Below are 18,811 nucleotides of genomic sequence, written 5' to 3'. Positions count from 1 at the left end.
AGTTTGGACCAGCATGGCAGGAGTGGAAGTAGTGAGATCTATTTTGGTTCTGGATGTATTTTGAAAGAAGATTCTATAAGATTTGCTGCCCAGCTTGGATGCTGAGTCAAAGAAAGGGGTCAAGTTTTCTGGCCTGAGCTACTGCTGAAAGATGAAGTTCCATTACTGAGATGGAGGAAGACAGCAGGGTTTGGGGAAGATCAGAAATTCAGTTTTGAATGTTAACTTTGAGATGCCCATGAGACACCTAGAGACGTCATCTGAGCAGCTGGATACAGACTGCAGTGGAAGAAAGATGGCTGTAGATACACATTTAGGTATTGGTATTTAAAACCATAAGACTTGATGAAATCACCAAGGGAGGGAAGATGGACAGAAAAGAGATCCCAGGACCAAGGTGCCAACATGTCAAAGGTGAAGAGAAAGCCAACAAAAGAAACTGAAGAGTGGCCAAGGAGGAAAGAGGGAAAGCCAAGCCCAGTGTTTCCAGGAGAGGGATCATCAGCATTGAGTACTGCTAGTAAGGCAAGTAAAATGAGGGCTGAGAACTGGTCACTGGAATCAGCAACATGTAGTTCACTGGTGACCTTGGAGTAATTTCAATGGAGTTGTGGAGGCAGAAGTTCTGGTGAGAGTGGGCTCAAGAAAGATTTTTATACAAATGTTCACAGCAGCTTTATTCGTAACAGCTTCAACCTGGAAACAGTCTAAGTGTTCGACAACAGGTGAAAGGATAAACAAATGAGCAGAATCCCATTTATAAAGTGGAATAGTATCCAGTAATAAAAAAAACAGACTACTGACACATATCAACATGGATGAATCTCAAAAAACACTGTGCTGAAAGAAGCTGGAAATGAAAGAGTACATACTACATGATTCCATTTATATGAAGTTCTAAACCAGGCAAAACAAATTTATATCGATAGAAATCAGATTAATGTTTGCCCAGGGAGGGGAGTAGGGCTAAGTGTTGACTGCAAAGTGGCACAAGAAAACTTTCTGCTGTGAAGGAAACATTCTAAATATTAATAGAATGCTGATTATATGCATATATTTGTCAAAACTCATTATACTGTACACTTAAAAATAATGGGAAGAGACAAAACAGTGACAAAACAGTGAACATCAACAAGTCTTTCTGAGTGGTCACAATGTAAAGGGGAAGCTAGAATAGTGACACAACAGCAGGAGGGAGAAGTGGAGTTGAAATTTTTTTTAACGTAGGGTAAATAATAGCCTATTTGTATGCTGATCACAGAGCAGTAAAGGGAAAACCTGAGGACACAGGGGAGACATGCAGAAACAGTGCTTATAATGATGGATTATGGATTTTAAGGTGGGCAAAGTGGGAAATGTACACATGAAGAGGTGAGGGACAGTGAAAATGTGATCTGTATCAGTGGATTTTGGTCTTGGTGCCGTTGCAGGGTTACTGGAATTAGGATACTAAAGAGAGTGAGCTTAAAACATAGGTAGTGAGAATGATACTTAATATTGAGATTGAAGCTGTAGTTTACCGACCCTGAGGTAGACAGTGCTTGACTTCAGCTATATTACTTACCCTGCCTTTCATAACAGATTGAAACTCTATGACAGTACTGCATACTTGATATATATTTTTGAGATATTCCACTACACAGGAAAATCTGAATACCTGGACATTTTGGGTATGTTATGGCCTAGAAGCTTACCAAATGGCCAGTGGAAGCCAAGTGGCGCCTCATCCTGTTTTAATTTTTCCTGTTGAATGCTCTTAGCTGTACTGTTACCCTGCTTCCTCCACTTGATAGCCTGATTGGTGAGATTAGTCTAGACTGATCTCAAATCAGCAATGTCACACAATACATTCTAAATATTCCTTTTTAAGGAGTGATAGAGGTAGGGACTTCCTTGGTGGTCCAGTGGTAAAGAATCAGCCTTACAGTGCAGGGGAGGCAGGTTCCATCCCTGGTCAGAGAACTAAGATCCCACATGCTGCAGGGCAACTAAGCCTGCACACCACAACTACCGAGCTTGCGCGCCTCAACTAGACAGCCTGTGTGCTGCAAACTACAGAGCCCATGCACTCTGGACCCCGCGCACCACAACTACAGAGCTCACACACCCTGGAGCCTGTGTGCCACAACTAGAGAAGAGAAAACCCGCTTGTCACAACTACAGAGAAGCCCGCACACTGCAACAAAGAGCCCACGTGCCGCAACGAAAGATCCGGCACGCCTCAACTAAGATCCCGCGTGCCACAACTAAGACCCGATGCAGCCAAAAATAAGTAAAATAAATAAATAATAAACAAATCTTTAAAAAAAAAAGAAAAGAAGTAACAGATAGAATGCTGAGAGACACAGGTGAACCAGACTGTTAATCTAGACTAAGTGATAAGAAAGCAAATAACTCTGTGGAGCCTTACCCTCCTCCCCCAAACAGAAATTATTTCAAAGTTATCTGACAGCTCTCTGATTCATTCTAAAGTGTGTTCCTAGCAGTTGAGGCTACGTATTAACCACCTTCACTGTGCAACCACTGTACATTCTCAGTTGTTTTCTTGGAACATTCCTTTCAAAATGCTCTTTTTAGAAAACACTGCTCTACTAAACAGACATGACTAATCGTCTTTGGATGAACCCCACACATCACAAAATTATGTTAGTTTTCACAAAGGAAAATAGGAGAAAAATGTATTTTCTTAATGGGAATAAGATCCTTGGGACAGAGCAAACTGCTAACCATAAATGCCCATCTGCCACAGCATGAAAGAAAACTGCATTTATCACTGTAAAGGGCTATAAAGTATTTACTTTCCACAACAGTTTAATGGCTGAAATTCTAATCAAAGAGTTAATATTCAGCCTCTCACATCTCATAAGATGTTTAGTTACACAAATTAGAATGTTCCAGCCTGGAAAGGCTAACTGAAAAGGACAGAGATCCACTAACTACGGTTGGACTACTCATAACCAACAGAAGAAAATCAGAAGAGCCACTGGGTGAAAATCCCCTGATAATCAAACAAGAGTTTTAGTAAGAAATCATTTTTGAGAAGTACTCTTTTAAATAGTAGCAAGTATCTGTTATGCACTTATAAAAAAGAAAAACAAAAGAAAAAAGCAAATTTTGGTTACTTTAAAAATTTAATGGTAAATCTTACAGGCTTATTTTTGTTTTATCATCCCACCCTACTCAAATTTGTACATGAAGCCATTCCAGACAAAAATTTAAAGTACTTTGTGCTATATTATCAGCACTACACATTTCCAGTAATGGTCTGAATTCAAATCATGGTGAAAACAAGCCGACTAGTTTGGCCCAGTGACAAGAGAAATCATGCTTATGAAGGAAGACTTAGACTAAGATCTGAAATATCATCATTTGAAGGGGTTATTCTTCCCATTGCTGGAAGTCCAGTTTTCTAATAAAGACCAAAAGACAATTTCTTTTTGATACAGTTTTTGCTACATTAAATATTAATTTCTGTTGTAATCTTCCCACACACATACTAGTATAGTATTTGATGAGGTTGACAATTCACAAACTGATCTAATGTCGATGCCATATATTCTTTGGAAGGGGTCCCTGTCTGTATGATGATGATAATTAATATCACGTAGCATGTACTGACTGTTTTCTATGTGCCAGGCACTGATCTAAGTATCAACAGTTGAAATGTATCAGTTTATGAATTGGCAACATACATGGAGGGGGAGAGAGGTTAAGGAACCTAAGATTACACAGGAAGTAAGAGCTGCAGCCAAGGCCTGAACTGGCTCCAGAGCTCATGCTTCTCAACACTAAACTATGCTGCCTTGTGTGTGTCTTGTTTTGAAAAAAAGAAGCAGCTGGTGAGCTGAAAAGAAGCATGTGACCCACTTCTCCTTAAAATTTCTGTTATCTTAAAAATGATTCCTTTGTTAAGACTTGTTTTAAATGCTTCTGATTTTATAAAAGGCTTTAATATATTGAAATGTCACTTTATAATGCTAATAGTTGCTGTATACATTTAATTGAATGTTTTCTGTTCTGCGTTTCAAACTGAGTCAATAATTGTAAATGACACAATTGTATAGAGTGATATAAGTATATTAACAGTTACATGTTTAACTTTGCACATAAATCTAGTTTGAAAAAAGTATTAGTAAATAAGTACATATTTATCCCAATCTTTAAAAACTTTTATGAAACCTAGGATAAATGTATTGAAACTAGATTTCCTGGGCAATACTAGAAAACTATATGACTCAAGAATATTTGCAAAGAGAGAAGAAGCTAAAAAATGAGAACAGAATTATGTGGCAATCAACTAAGCTGTCTTCAAATACAATTTGTGTGGTCTCGTTTCCGTATTTTAGTCCCTTATGCTTGCTCTTTTAATGTATTATATCCTGATATTCTAGCAAATACAATTAAAACTACTCCTCAGAAAGGAAATCTGCAATAAAATATGTAATACCTTGTATACAGTTACTAGTTTAATACAACAACATCCAAATAACTAATCAATTACCAGTATTTAAAATTTATAGTAAGAAACTTATTAAAAACAACAAAAGACTATCTCTGTTCCAAATTTAGGCCAATTTAAATGACTTTCAATACAGGTAAACTCAATGTAGGCGTTACATTTGGTTAAATCTCACTGACCAGACTTCCAAGAATGTGATTATGGCGGTGGATCACCAGGATCAGGCAGTGCCCTCCTTAGCTGCATCCTCAGATTCCTGCCATGCTTCTCTCCTACTGAGGAGGCTCAGGAAAGGACCCATCATCCATGTGCTCACATAAAACCCTCCCTCCCCTCCCTACCCACCCCTCTCCTACAACAAAAACTGCAAAGTAGTTGTGCTTTTGTGGCCTTTTCACTGGAGATTATAAGTTTGAGTTGAATTATCCAATGTGAGGGTCACAATGAGAGACCGTGGATCTTTCTTATTCTTGTGCACTGTGATCTTTCCTTTCAAGGCTTCACCTATAGAAGAAAGGCAAAAAGTATGTTTCAGAATTCAAGGAATACAGTGTAGCAGAAAAGTAAGAGTAGACCTAGTATTGCTCTTTTTTTGTTGTGAAATGTTTCACTAATTTTTTTTTAACTTAAAATTTTTTAGGGCAATTTTACATTTAATTTTTGAACAAAACAGATCTAACTTACCCAGCACAAGTGTCAAATGCTTGTGGAAGAGTAAGCAAAACTACAGTGGTCACTGCAGGGTTGGGGGCTGTGTTATTGGACTCCTCAATATGAGCCCTTATGGTGCGTCCTGGGCATAAGAAAACAATAAAACATGGCCCCTTCCCTCAAAGAGTTCATGGTCAGGGGCGAAGAGAAATAGCTACATTAACAATTATACAACAGGTATATGTCTAAAGTGTGCTGGAGGTGAGGATTGGGGATGGTCAGAAGGCAGTAAAAGGCAAAGTTTCACAAGAATTAATGTATGAATTATCTGAGGACTAAAGTCAAGGTTACCTTAACGAGTGTACATGGAGCAGCTTTTAAGTTAGAGAAACCACGTATAGAGAGCCCTTGGTGAATGGCATTTTGGGGAAATGAAAATTACAGCTGTGAAAATTTAAATGTGTATTTTATAGAGGCACATGACAAGGCTGTTGGCCTTTAAGGTACTCACACCGTAAATATAAAACAGAGCTTACACAGGTAAAAGAGTGAACACAAAAAATACAAGGCAAAGAATGATTCCCTAAAAACTTATCCTGTATGCTCCAAATTTTGTTTTACTCCAAAACGGAATTATATCTATGTGCTTTTCTGATTATAGATACGTCTCATTTTAAGTTTTTTCATTTATTTACCAACAGCCATTGAAAAATAAAAATGAGATTGTTAAGTTGTAACTAATCACCATTCCTTGATTTAATAAGAGTAAAATCACAGCAAATACTATCAGGTATAGCTTTGAAAATCTGGATGGGTACAGTGAGGCTCCATATAAAATGATTGTGGAATCTATATAAAACTATCAAAACACTGAATCAATATCTTATGTTAAAAAACCCTGCAAATCAAATCCCCCACATTAAGGGCTAAAGAATCTGAATGCTTTTCAATATGGTAGTGAAATAACACAGTAAAACACAGCAGAACCACCTCATAGTTATACTTCAGAGAATAAAGATTCCATTACTGATACATTCTACACAGCCTGTAAAAAAGGCAAGGCTTATATAGTTTAATACAAAATTATGGAATTAGAGTAATGGAAAAAATAATGTGGCCCAAGATGCAGTCTATGTAACCTAAATTTTATGTGTAGGTGTTATGTTAATATGTACATCTGGCTTTCTTTGGCTTCTGTATCTGACCTATTCCTCTATATTACTAAGAAAATGAAAAAAAAACTACATCACACACCAAGCTCATCAACAGCCTGACAAAGATTACCCGTGAGGTAGTTCTACAAACTCTGTAGAAAGTTCAGGTTAATTATTAGACAATAATAATTGCTAATTATTTATTTAACACTTATTTTGTGCTAGCCCTATTCTAAAGCCTTTATGTGATTTATCTCACTTAATGATTACAAAATATCTCTGTGAGGTTAAGTACGTTTCCCTCACTTTACAGATGAGAAACAAGGTTCAGGAAGGCTAAGCAATTTGCCCAAGGTCATACCGCCAGTTAGGGAAGAACCAGGATGTTAAGCAGGGCAGTTTTGATTCCAGAGCCCATGTTTGTCAACTACAGTCTAGTATTTCCCTATCTCTACCTGAAAATTGATTATTATACTTTTAATACACTTTAATGGACATGAGGCAGTCAAAATTTTACTACTCTATGACATTATTTGTAAAAACATTTAGCCACTTTATAAAAATTTTACTAATATTAAATTTTATATAATAATTTTTATTCTATAACTTTAATAAGCTATAATACATGTTTTCTTGACCATTAAGACATTAACCTAGGGAAGAAGTCGTAAGTATCTTCAACAAATCTAAGAGATTTTCCATTTTCGAATATGTAGGCAATATTTTCTTGTTTCTATTTTTTACCAACATTTAAAAATTGTTATTTTATACCAACAGTCATATCCTGAACTTATCATTTACTGATACTAAAATTGGAAATGAGTAGCTGCTCTACGATAAACTGCTATTGGTTTTATAAGTATATGACAGAAAAGAGTAATTACCAACTTGGTTATTAGGTTTAAATTACTGTTACTGAATTATCAACACAAGTTAACAAGTGTTGAATTTTACACATTAGTGGCTTGTTAATTCCTTCCTATTTATAAGCAATGTGTCTTAGTGTAAATTACTTAATTTAGTTGCTTCTTTACAGTAGTTCCTATGTATGAAAAGACAGATAATGTATACTTGAGATATAAAAATAATGACATGATCTCCACAGACCCAACATCAGGCTGGAATCTTACACAAACCACTGAAACCCCGTATTATGTCCCTCCAATCATATCTCTTCTCCAACCTCCAGTGGTAACCATGATTCTAATTTCTTGTTACCATTACCTATTTAAAATAGTTCCACTTCACAGAGGTGTATCCTGTATTAATAGACTGCTATTTATTTGTTATTCCATTAAATTATTTCCAGTTTTTTTATTACAAATAATGTTGCTATGATTACTGTTATATATGTCTGTTGTGTCCATAGACAAGAGTTTCTTTAGGATGGAAACTGCAGGATTTTAGGACATACACATGCTCAAATTACCATATAATGATAAATGGGCCTTTACTAATAAACTTCATCTAGTCATAGAAAAAGTCTCTTAACTACATAAGAAGAGTAACTTTCTTTATTGAGAGAATCTTTATCAAAATCTGAAAGCAAATATGATAAAAAGCAAACACAGCAGCATTTAAAGTGAGAACACAGCAAAAATACCACTATCACTACATTATTTAACATTATTCTTGAATGTTCTACACAATGCAATATGACATAAAACAGAAATTAAGAATACAGATGTACTACTATTACGGGGGAAAAAAGAGATACAATTAATTTCAAATGTTATTTTCAGGGAAAAAGTTCCATAAATCTTCACTGAGTTCTCTTGAGACTTTAACTAAATACTGATCTCTGTATGTGTATGGTAAAATTTCATGATTTTGAGCAAAAGAACAACTCCTAGGGAGCAATTAGCTGAACAATTCCCAGAGCTCACACAGGCTGCGAGGTCTGAGTTCCAAGCAGCCGGAATAGAAGGAACCTGTTGAACACTTCTGATGATTCACTAGAGACACCAGATTATGCTTTAGCATTACACCACCCAAAGAGTAAAGGTCACACCACTGCTCTCTAACAAAGCTTTAAAACATTTTTTGTAAAGATCAAGGTAATCTTTAAATAACTTAATTGCCTGCCAAAGCAAACTTCACATACTTTTTAAAAGATAGTAACCAAAATCCAAACATTCAGCAAAATAATGCTTCCAGTGTGTGACATCCATTTAAAAATGTCTAGATTTTTAAAGAGCTGCAAATTGAGGCCTATAAGCAGAAAAAAAAAAGTTACAACAATAACAAAAACACATCAAGGCACATCTTAACTTCCTGAAAACCAGTGATAAAAAGAATAATCTGTAAAATATTCAGAGAAAAAAACACATATTACATATAAGGGAAGATAGAAAAGAGTGATCTCAAAATTTTCATCAGCTTGGGCTTCCCTGGTGGCGCAGTGGTTGAGAGTCTGCCTGCCGATGCAGGGGATACGGGTTCGTGCCCCGGTCCGGGAGGATCCCACATGCCACAGAGTGGCTGGGCCCATGAGCCACGGCCGCTGAGCCTGCACGTCCGGAGCCTGTGCTCCGCAACGGGAGAGGCCACAACAGTGAGAGGCCCGCGTACCACAAAAAAAAGAAAAAAAAATTTTTCATCAGCCGGACACATCTTTGAAGTGATGAAAGAAGACCTGTTAAAAATTCGATATCCAGCAAAAATCCTTAATAAATGAAAAATAAGAAAAAAATTTTTTTTCAAAGAAACAAAAGCAAGAAATTCTTTTCCAGGAGGCCTGCACTACAAGAAATGTTAAAGGAAGTTCTTCAGACAGCAGGAAAATGACAACAAAAAGAAACCTGGATCTATACAAAGGAATAAACAGTGCTAGAAAATAGTAAGTACATGGTAAATATAAGATGTTTTTTCCTTTTAAAATTTATTTAATAGATAATTGACTGTTTAAAGCAAAAATAGTAACACTGTATTGTGGGGTTTAAAACATTTGGGGAAGTGAAATGTTTTTATAAAAATAGCACAAAGGATCAGAGGGGGTAAACAGAAGATTACTGTTTTAAGAGTCAAAACTACAAATGTAGTGGTATGACATCATTTGATGTTAGTCTGTGATAAGCTACAGGTGCATGTTTGAAACTCTAGAGCAACCAGTATAGAAACAAACCCAAGAGTATAGCTAATTAGTCAAGGGAGGAGATAAAATGAAATAATAAAATATAAAGTCACAGGTTAAAAGTAATAGGAAGGAGAGGGATAGTCTACATAAACATTAAATCAAAAAGAGGCTGGAATGGCTATATTACTTTCACACAAAGTTGACTAAAGGAAAAAAAATAACTAGAGATAAACAAAGACATTTCGAATTTATAAGTTGTTCAATTCATAAATGAGACATCATAAACTTTTGTGTGCATATAATTACACAGCTTCAAAATGCATGACGCAAACCTGACAGAACCATAAGAAGAAACAGACATATCTACAATCATCACTGCAAAGTTTGCCTCTCCTTTGTTGATAATAATAACAACTAGACAGAAAATCAGAAAGAATATGGAAGACTTGAACATTATTAACCAACCTGACCTGGCTGACATCTATAGAACCAAGATGGATCATATACTGGTTCATAAAACAAATCTTAATACATTTAAACATACAGACATCATACAGAATATGTTCTCTGACGAAAACTGAATGAAATTAAAAATCAGTAACAGAAAGATACTTGAAAAATCCCAAAATATTTAGAATTTAAACAGACTTCTAAATATTCCATAAATCAAAATAAAAATCTAAAAGAAAATTAAACAGCATTTCGATTTGAATGATTATAAAACACACGTAAAAACAGGTGGCCGACAGCTAAAACAGTGCCTAGAGGAAAAACTGATAACTTGAAATGCTTATATTAGAAAACAAAGAAGACAGATCCAAAGGTCTTCGTTGGGGAATTCTATCAAATATTTAAGGAAAAGTAATACCAAATGTACAAAAAATAGAGGAGGGAATACTCCATAACTCATCTTTTGAGGGCAGCATTATCCTGATACTAAAATAACTTTTTTTGTTTTGAATTTTAGAATTTTATTTATTTTTTTATACAGCAGGTTCTTATTAGTTATCCATTTTATACATATTAGTGTAAAAGAAGATAAATTTATTAGAAGAAAAGTACAGGTAAATATCACTTATGAAAAAAGATTCAAAAATCCTTTGAACATACACTAATATGTATAAAATAGATAACTAATAAGAACCTGCTGCATAAGAAATAAAAAAACATCCTTTGAACAAAAGAGAAAAATCATGATTGTCTCACGCAAATGTAGAAAAAGCATCTGACAAAATTTCTTTTTTTTTATTGGAGTAAAATTGTGACAAAATTAATTTCTAACAACTTTCAGCAAGCTAGGAATAGAAGGAATCTTCTTCAACCCGATAAAGAAAATCTATGAGAAACTATAGGTAACATCATTATTAATGGTGGAAAACTGAATGCTTTCTTCCTAAGACTGGGACTGAGGTAAGGACACTCATTCTGACCACCTCTAATTAGTATTCCGTTGGATGTCCTAGTCACAGCATTAAGATGTGGGGGAAGAAAAAAATATATAGACTGGGGGAAAAAAAGTAAAACAGTCTTTATTTGCAGACCATATATGGTGTTAATAGAAAATCCTTAAGCAATATTAAAAAAAAAAGCTACTAGAACTGAAAGGATTAGCAATCTCAGGATATAAGATCAATAAAAAAATTAATTGCACTTTCTGCTCATGGATGCCGCCGAGTAAGCATCGTTAACGTCTCCCTCGCCCCCCTCCACTGCCGTCATGTCTAAGTCAGAGTCACCCAAAGAGCCCGAACAGCTGCAGAAGCTCTTCATTGGAGGTTTGAGCTTTGAAACAACCGATGAGAGTCTGAGGAGCCATTTTGAGCAGTGCGGAACGCTCACAGATTGTGTGGTAATGAGGGATCCAAACACCAAACGCTCCAGAGGCTTTGGGTTTGTCACATATGCCACTGTGGAGGAGGTGGATGTGGCCATGAATGCAAGGCCACACAAGGTGGATGGAAGAGTGGTGGAACCAAAGAGGGCGGTCTCAAGAGAAGATTCTCAAAGACCTGGTGCCCACTTAACTGTGAAAAAGATTTTTGTTGGTGGCATTAAAGAAGACACTGAAGAACATCATCTAAGAGATTATTTTGAACAGTATGGGAAAATTGAAGTGACTGAAATCATGACTCATCGAGGCAGTGGCAAAAAGAGAGGCTTTGCTTTCGTAACCTTTGATGACCGTGACTCTGTAGACAAGACTGTCATTCAGAAATACCACACTGTGAATGGCCACAACTGTGAAGTAAGGAAAGCCCTATCTAAGCAAGAGATGGCTGGTGCCTCATCCAGCCAAAGAGGCCGAAGTGGTTCTGGAAATTTTGGTGGTGGTCGTGGAGGGGGTTTTGGTGGGAATGGCAACTTTGGTCGTGGAGGAAACTTCAGTGGTCGAGGTGGCTTTGGTGGCAGCCGTGGTGGGGGGGGATATGGTGGCAGTGGGGAGGGCTCTAATGGATTTGGTAATGACGGAAGCAGTTTTGGAGGTGGTGGAAGCTACAATGATTCTGGCAGTTGCAACAATCAATCTTCCAATTTTGGACCCATGAAAGGAGGAAACTTTGGAGGTAGTAGTTCTGGCCCCTATGGTGGTGGAGGCCAATACTTTGCCAAACCCCAAAACCAAGGTGGCTATGGTGGTTCCAGCAGCAGCAGTAGCCATGGCAGTGGCAGAAGGTTTTGATGACTGCCAGGAAACAAAGCTTAGCAGGAGAGGAGAGCCAGAGAAGTGACAGGGAAGCTACAGGTTACAACAGATTTGTGAACTCAGCCAAGCACAGTGGTGGCAGGGCCTAGCTGCTACAAAGAAGACATGTTTTAGACAGTACTCATGTGTACGGGCAAAACTCGAGGACTGTATTTGTGACTAATTGTATAACAGGTTATTTTAGTTTCTGTTCTGTGGAAAGTGTAAAGCATTCCAACAAAGGGTTTTAATGTAGATTTTTTTTTTTTGCACCCATGCTGTTGATTGCTAAATGTAATAGTCTGATCATGACGCTGAATAAATGTGTCTTTTTTTTAAATGTGCTGTGTAAAGTTAGTCTACTCTGAAGCCATTTTGGTAAACTACCCCAACAGTGTGAAGTTAGAGTTCCTTCAGGGTGATGACAGGTTCCATTCAAAATTTATTTACAACCTGCTTTGGTGGAGAAGCTACTGTCTTCCGAAACCTTGCTGTAGTTGAACTGACAGTTACTGCGTTGTGACCTGGAGTTCACCGTGAAAAGGGTCACCCAAGCCAAGTCATGGAGTTTTTTGATTATTAATATATGATTGTTGGCATATCCTATGCAATATATCTAAATTGGATTATGGTACCAGATATAGATGGGAATAAAGCTTGTGTATCATCCATTATCATGTGTAATAAACAATTTAATACCCTCTTGAAAAAAAAATTAATTGCATTTTTACATGTGAGCAATGAAGAATTAGAAATTGTAATAAAAAACCACAATAGCATTGAAAAAGCATGCAATACTTGAGATAAATATAACAACATATATGTAACATTTAGTTACATCAAACTATGAAACACTGCTAAAGATGATCTAAGTAAATGGGGAGATACATTTTGCTTGTGGATGATACTCAGTACTGTTAAGATGTCAGTTCTCCCCAGAGCAATCTATGGATTCAACACAATCCCTATCAAAATCCTAGTAGGATTTTTTTTTTGCCAGAAATTAATAAGTTGATTTTAAAATTTATATGGAATTTAAGGGATCTAGAATAGTGAAAACAATTTTGAAAAAGAATAAAGTAGGACTTATATCATCTTACAAAGAAGGTGTCTTACTGGCATAAGAAAAGACACAGATTAATGGAACAAATAAAGCTCAGAAATAGACTTATGCAAATATGGTCAATTAATTTTTGACAAAAGAGCCAGGATAATTAAATGAGAAAAGCATAGTATTTTCAAGAAATGATGATGAGACAACCTAATACAAATTTGGGAAAAGATGAACTATTATTCTTAAAATCAACGTGAAATAGATTATAGGCCTAGATGTACTGACAAAATTATAAAAATTTTAGAGGAACCATATAGGAAAAACTTTGATGTTAAGATAGCAAAGATTTCTTAATTAGGACACAAAAGCACAGACTTCAAAAGACCTTAAGAAAATGAAAAGACAAACTAGGAATTGGAATAAAAATATTAGCACCACATACATCTGACAAAGAACTTGTATGCATATATATAAAGATCCTTCCAACTCAATAAGATGACAACCCAATCAAAAATTGAGCAAAATATTTTAAAAGAAACCTCATCAAAAAAGATGTACAAATGACCAATAAACATATGAGAAGATGCTCAACATCATTAGTCATGAGGCAAATGAAAATGAAAAACACAGCTGTCACTACATATACATGTAACAGAATGACTTAAAGTGACTGCCCTTTTATATAAGTGTTGACAAAGATGTGGAGCAAATGAACCATCAACAGTGGTAGGAATGTTGAATAAGCACAGTCACTGTGAAAAAGTATGCCAGTTTCTTATAAAGTTAAATATATATTTACCATAAGACCCAATAATCCCACTCCTAGGTATCTGCCCAGGAGAAATGAAAACATATGCCCACACAAAAACTTTTACATGAATGTCCATAGCCATTTTATCCACAATGGCGCTTAACTGAAAACAATCCAAAAGTCTAGCAGCAAGTGGATGCATATGTAAATTACAGTACGTCCATACAAAGGAATACTACTTGGCAATAAAAAGGAACAAACTACTGATATACAGATGAATTTTTAAAATATGCTAAAAGCAAAGAAACTGGAGTATATTCTGTATAGTAACTTTGACATAAAATTCTAAAAGAATACTAACGCCTTAACTATTAGTAATACTGATACACAGTGATAGAGAGCAGATCAGTGGTTTTCCTGGTCTGGAAATTGAAGCTGGGGATGACCAACTCTAGTGGGGATGACTACCTGCAGAGGGGATCAACAAGGAAACTTTTTAGAGTGATATAAATATTCTATGTCTTAACTAGGGTGGGGTATACATTTGTCAAAATTCATTAAACTGTACAATTAAAATGTGCGAATTTTTTTTTCTAAGAGATTGTAAGTTCTAGAAGGAGGACTTTTTTGGGGGGGGGCTGCATTGGGTCTTCTTTGCCACGTGGGCTTTCTTTAGTTGCGGTGAGAGGGGGCTAACTCTTCGTTGCGGTGCATGGGCTTCTCATTGCGGTGGCTTCTCTTGGTGCAGAGTACGGGCTCTACGCATGCGGGCTTCAGTAGCTGTGGCTCATAGGCTCTAGAGCGAAGGCTCAGTAGTTGTGGTGCACGGGCTTAGTTGCTCCGCGGCACATGGGATCTTCCTGGACCAGGGCTCGAATCCGTGTCCCCTGCATTGGCAGGAGGATTCTTAATCACTGCACCACCAGGGAAGCCCTAAAATGTGTGCATTTCTACTGCATGTGGATATAAAATGAAGCTGTTTTTAAAATGTGGTGGCTCAGGAAAAAATTCATAGATAAATAGAATATAGTAGAGAAACCAAAAGATCCATTAAGGAGATTCAGTACATGGTAGGTGGGGCATTTTAACTCACTGAGGAAAGGAGTCAAGAGAAATGTGTAAATATAGTAATACAAAATTTTTTAGTATGGAACCAAAGTCAGAAACCAAAAGGAAAAGGTTGAAGATTTATTTATACAAAAATGAAAAAATTCTATAAAGATACTTTAAAGAAAAGCAAATTACAACGTTACTTTCACTTCTTAGAATAGCAAAGATTTTTTAAAAAAGTAAATTTTCACTCAATTCCTTAGGATGGATTATGAGAAGCGGAATACTTTTTTTAAAAAAGGCATAACATGTGTTCCAGTTTTACATTCCTGCCATCTTCATCAATATTGGGCGTTATTAGAAACCAAGCAACAACAGAAAAAGAATGAAAGAAAATGATAAAAACACCTTTGTTATTTAGATAAACAACAACCAGAATCTGCTTTGATTTGCAATTCAGTGATTATCAGTAGTGATGGGTATTAATATTTCAAATGTTTAACCACCATCTAAAAAGAAATCCTCTGAGCATTTACCTTTAGTGATCTTCTTGTTGATGTATATGAGGTTTTGTTGCAAATATTTCTTTTTAGTGCATGTGCCCTAATGGTTGCTGCTCTTTAAGTTGCTTTAGACATGTTAAAAAAAATGTTAAGTTGGCTAGTTTGTAACTGTCCTATTCAATCCTTAGTGTAGGGTCAAAATGGAAATGTTCCCTGGTGCCTATAAAGCAGGTTATCTAATTCTGCATTTCAAGTTTAAAGAATATATTTAAGTGGTCTATGTACCCCTTAATTTAAAATATAGCCCAACTCAAGATGAACTGGCAGTGGATAATTTTGTTAAATTTTCACAAAAGAAAAAATTTTAAGCACCAATATTAAATTAAAATATCTGAATAATTAAAAAGTTATAACATTAAGGGACTTCCCTGGTGGCGCAGTGGTTGGGAATCCGCCTGCCAATGCAGGGGACACAGGTTCGATCCCTGGTCCAGGAAGATCCCACATGCCGCGGAGCAACTAAGCCCGTGTGCCACAACTACTGAGCCTGCGCTCTAGAGCCCGCGAGCCACAACTACTGAAGCCCACGTGCCTAGAGTCCGTGCTTCGCAACAAGTCACCATAATGAGAAGCCCGTGCACCCCAACAAAGAGTAGCCCCTGCTCGCTGTGACTAGAGAAAGCCCGCACACAGCAACGAAGATCCAATGCAGCCAAAAATAAATAAATAAATTTATTTTTTTTAAAGTTATAACATTAATTGTCTTATAAGCTGATGCTATAATTTTCATGTCTTAAAATGAAATACCAGTAAAATAACTATTTCTGTAATAACCTTTATTTCAAAATGGGGGTGCAAACAGCACTCATTTAAGTTAATTAAATAGCACGAAGGGTCACAGTAATAAATACATAGTTCACACTGCTGCACTCACTTCAATTGTTCAAGCCTGACTAAAGTGCCAAGGCAGTGGCTATAATACCAGAATAGATCAGAGTAATTAATCAGTGTCAAATAGATATAAAATGACTGATGCTGTTAAGTGTGTATATTGTGGTGAGAGCTGAAAAGGACACTCTCTATGGAACTGCGCTATATCACTTTGTTTTTATCATCGGCAGACAGCTATTAGTAAACCACAAAGCAGCAGTGCAGTTCAATCAAGAACAAAACTGATTTCATTTCAATTCTGTCCTAGTCATTTTTTAAAATTAAGTTTCTTCCAGAGCAATAAAATTTCATTTCCCCACAAGGGGGATAAATAAAAAATCATTATTATCACTATTAAAGCTTAGAGTTAAAAAAGTGAAAGAAAGAAAAAAAGAAATGGATTCTCTATCACATAAGACCTTACTAATAATAGAGAAAGAGAACTAAACAGCCTGATTTTAATAATATTTTTCAAAGCCAAATCACAAGAAAAAGATCTGAATTTTTAAAATAAATACTGCCACATAAGTTTTTACAATAAAATTGTATGTTATTTTTAAAGGAAAACAAACAAAAAACCCCTGAATTTAAAGTAAGTGTTCTTTAAATCCTTTAAAAGTATTCATCCTGGAAGTCTTGTCTCTTAACTCCCACAACGCAGGAAGTTCTCAAATGTTGTAGAGTACTTCTTTTGGAACTATTGTTAGAACTAGGCTGTGAAAACAGCAACAACAATAACAACAAAAACCCAAAACGAAGCAAAAACGAACTAGGCTCATCATTTTATAGTTCCCTTGTGCTTTTGGCCAAATGTAAAATTCTTAGACGTCTGAGAAATTCCCTATTCACACTGTCTTTTCTTGCTTTCCAAAAATCCAGTCTACCCCCAATGGTAGATTTACCATTCCCCAAAAAAGATTTATCATTACTGAAGATATTAACACACACACACACACACGGCAGAATAACTGTACAGCTATGTATACAATATTTTGTTAAAAAAATTTGTTAAAAAAATCTTGTCATATTACTTTCTGGATAGTAAAATAAGCGGTACATACACAGCAAATTGTCCTGATTAGACTTCTGGCTTTATTTAATTTTATCTAAAAATTTTACATGCCATACAGAGTCAAAAACTACTTTTTAACTCAACAACAGAGAACTCTCTTCAGCCATGCCGAAACTTCTGAGAACATCAGAGCTGACAAAATGGGGCAACCAAATACAGGAGCTAGATAAATGCCCTTGGCATGTGTCACCCACAGTGATGAGAGGAAATTAATTTCAGTGACAACACGTATTACTGTACTTATTCATTCGTTCAGCAGGATATTTCTAATATGCCAAATACTACACCAGATAAAAAAGAAGTGAGAGAGGCAAACAACTCATCTTCTATTAGAACCCTTTACCACAGCACACTGGTATGTTCTAACACAGATGTATGCATGAATTGATCTGGAAGAACAAAGAACAGAGCAGTTAACCTTCTAAGGACAATGAGGAAAGATTTACAGAAATAAGCTGGGTCATAAAGGGAAAAGTGGAATTCATCAAGTGAAAGAGGTAAAAACAGTTTCCTAGGTAGAAGAATATCTTTGATAAAAGCAAGGAAGAAAAGACAGGAAAGTTAGCTAAAAAATGAGCAGTAGAGCTGGAGCATATGATGGGCTTATGTGGGGTTGTGGCAGGGTGGGGTTGGAAATGATGAAAAATGGTCAGACTGTAGGGCTTCCCTGGTGGCGCAGTGGTTGAGAGTCCGCCTGCCGATGCAGGGGACGTGGGTTCGTGCCCCGGTCTGGGAGGATCCCACATGCCGCGGAGCGGCTGGGTCCGTGCGCCATGGCCGCTGAGCCTGCGCATCGGGAGCCTGTGCTCCGCAACGGGAGAGGCCACAGCAGTGAGAAGCCCGTGTACCGCAAAAAATAAAAAATAAAATAAAATAAAAATGGTCAGACTGTATAGGGCCAAGGTAAGGAATATGGATTTTATCCTGGATATCCTGACAGTCCAGTGTGGGTTTTTAAAAAACTAACTTTGTTAAGGTGTAATTTATATACAATAAAACTGTAACATGTGCAGTTCAATGAGTCTTAGTTATATCTCACTCTCATAAACTTTTGCCTACCTAAGTCTCAAGATTCTTTCTTATGTTATCGTCTAGAAATTTTACAGTTTCAAGCTTTTATGTTTAGGTCTATCATCCATTTAAAGTTGGTTTTTATATATTTGGTGTCAGATAAGAACTGAGATTCACTATTTTCCTTTATGAATATTCAGTCATTCTAACACCATTTTTTGAAAAGACTATCCTTTTCCCATTGAATTTACATTGGCCCTTTGGAAAAATTTGAGTATACAAAACTGAGACTCTGGATTTCCTATTGTTATATTAATCTATATATCTACTTTTTATATGCCAAGATTATACTGCCTGGGTTAATGTAATTTTTAAGTAAGTTTAGAATTCACATAGTATAAGAATTCCAATATGGTT

At 36.2% G+C, this 18,811-nt stretch overlaps 1 protein-coding gene and 1 pseudogene across 1 annotated transcript in view; one reads left to right on the top strand and one right to left on the bottom strand.

Moving 5' to 3' along the window:
• Positions 1 to 3,105: 3,105 nt before the first annotated feature.
• PRMT3 (protein arginine methyltransferase 3) overlaps positions 3,106 to 18,811 on the bottom strand; it is a 153,123-nt gene continuing 137,417 nt past the window's right edge. Inside the window, exon 16 of the mRNA XM_060105019.1 lies at positions 3,106 to 4,963. Within this exon, the coding sequence (XP_059961002.1) occupies positions 4,854 to 4,963 (110 nt within the window). The 3' untranslated portion in view covers positions 3,106 to 4,853. The remainder of the gene's footprint in view (positions 4,964 to 18,811) is intronic.
• LOC132493454 (heterogeneous nuclear ribonucleoprotein A1-like) lies at positions 11,058 to 12,674 on the top strand (annotated as a pseudogene).

The sequence above is a fragment of the Mesoplodon densirostris genome, chromosome 7 (genome assembly GCF_025265405.1).
Source record: "Mesoplodon densirostris isolate mMesDen1 chromosome 7, mMesDen1 primary haplotype, whole genome shotgun sequence".
NCBI classification, from domain to species: Eukaryota; Metazoa; Chordata; class Mammalia; order Artiodactyla; family Ziphiidae; genus Mesoplodon; species Mesoplodon densirostris.
The sequence above is the reverse complement of the archived record's forward strand: the minus strand, read 5'-3'. Positions and strand labels throughout refer to the sequence as shown.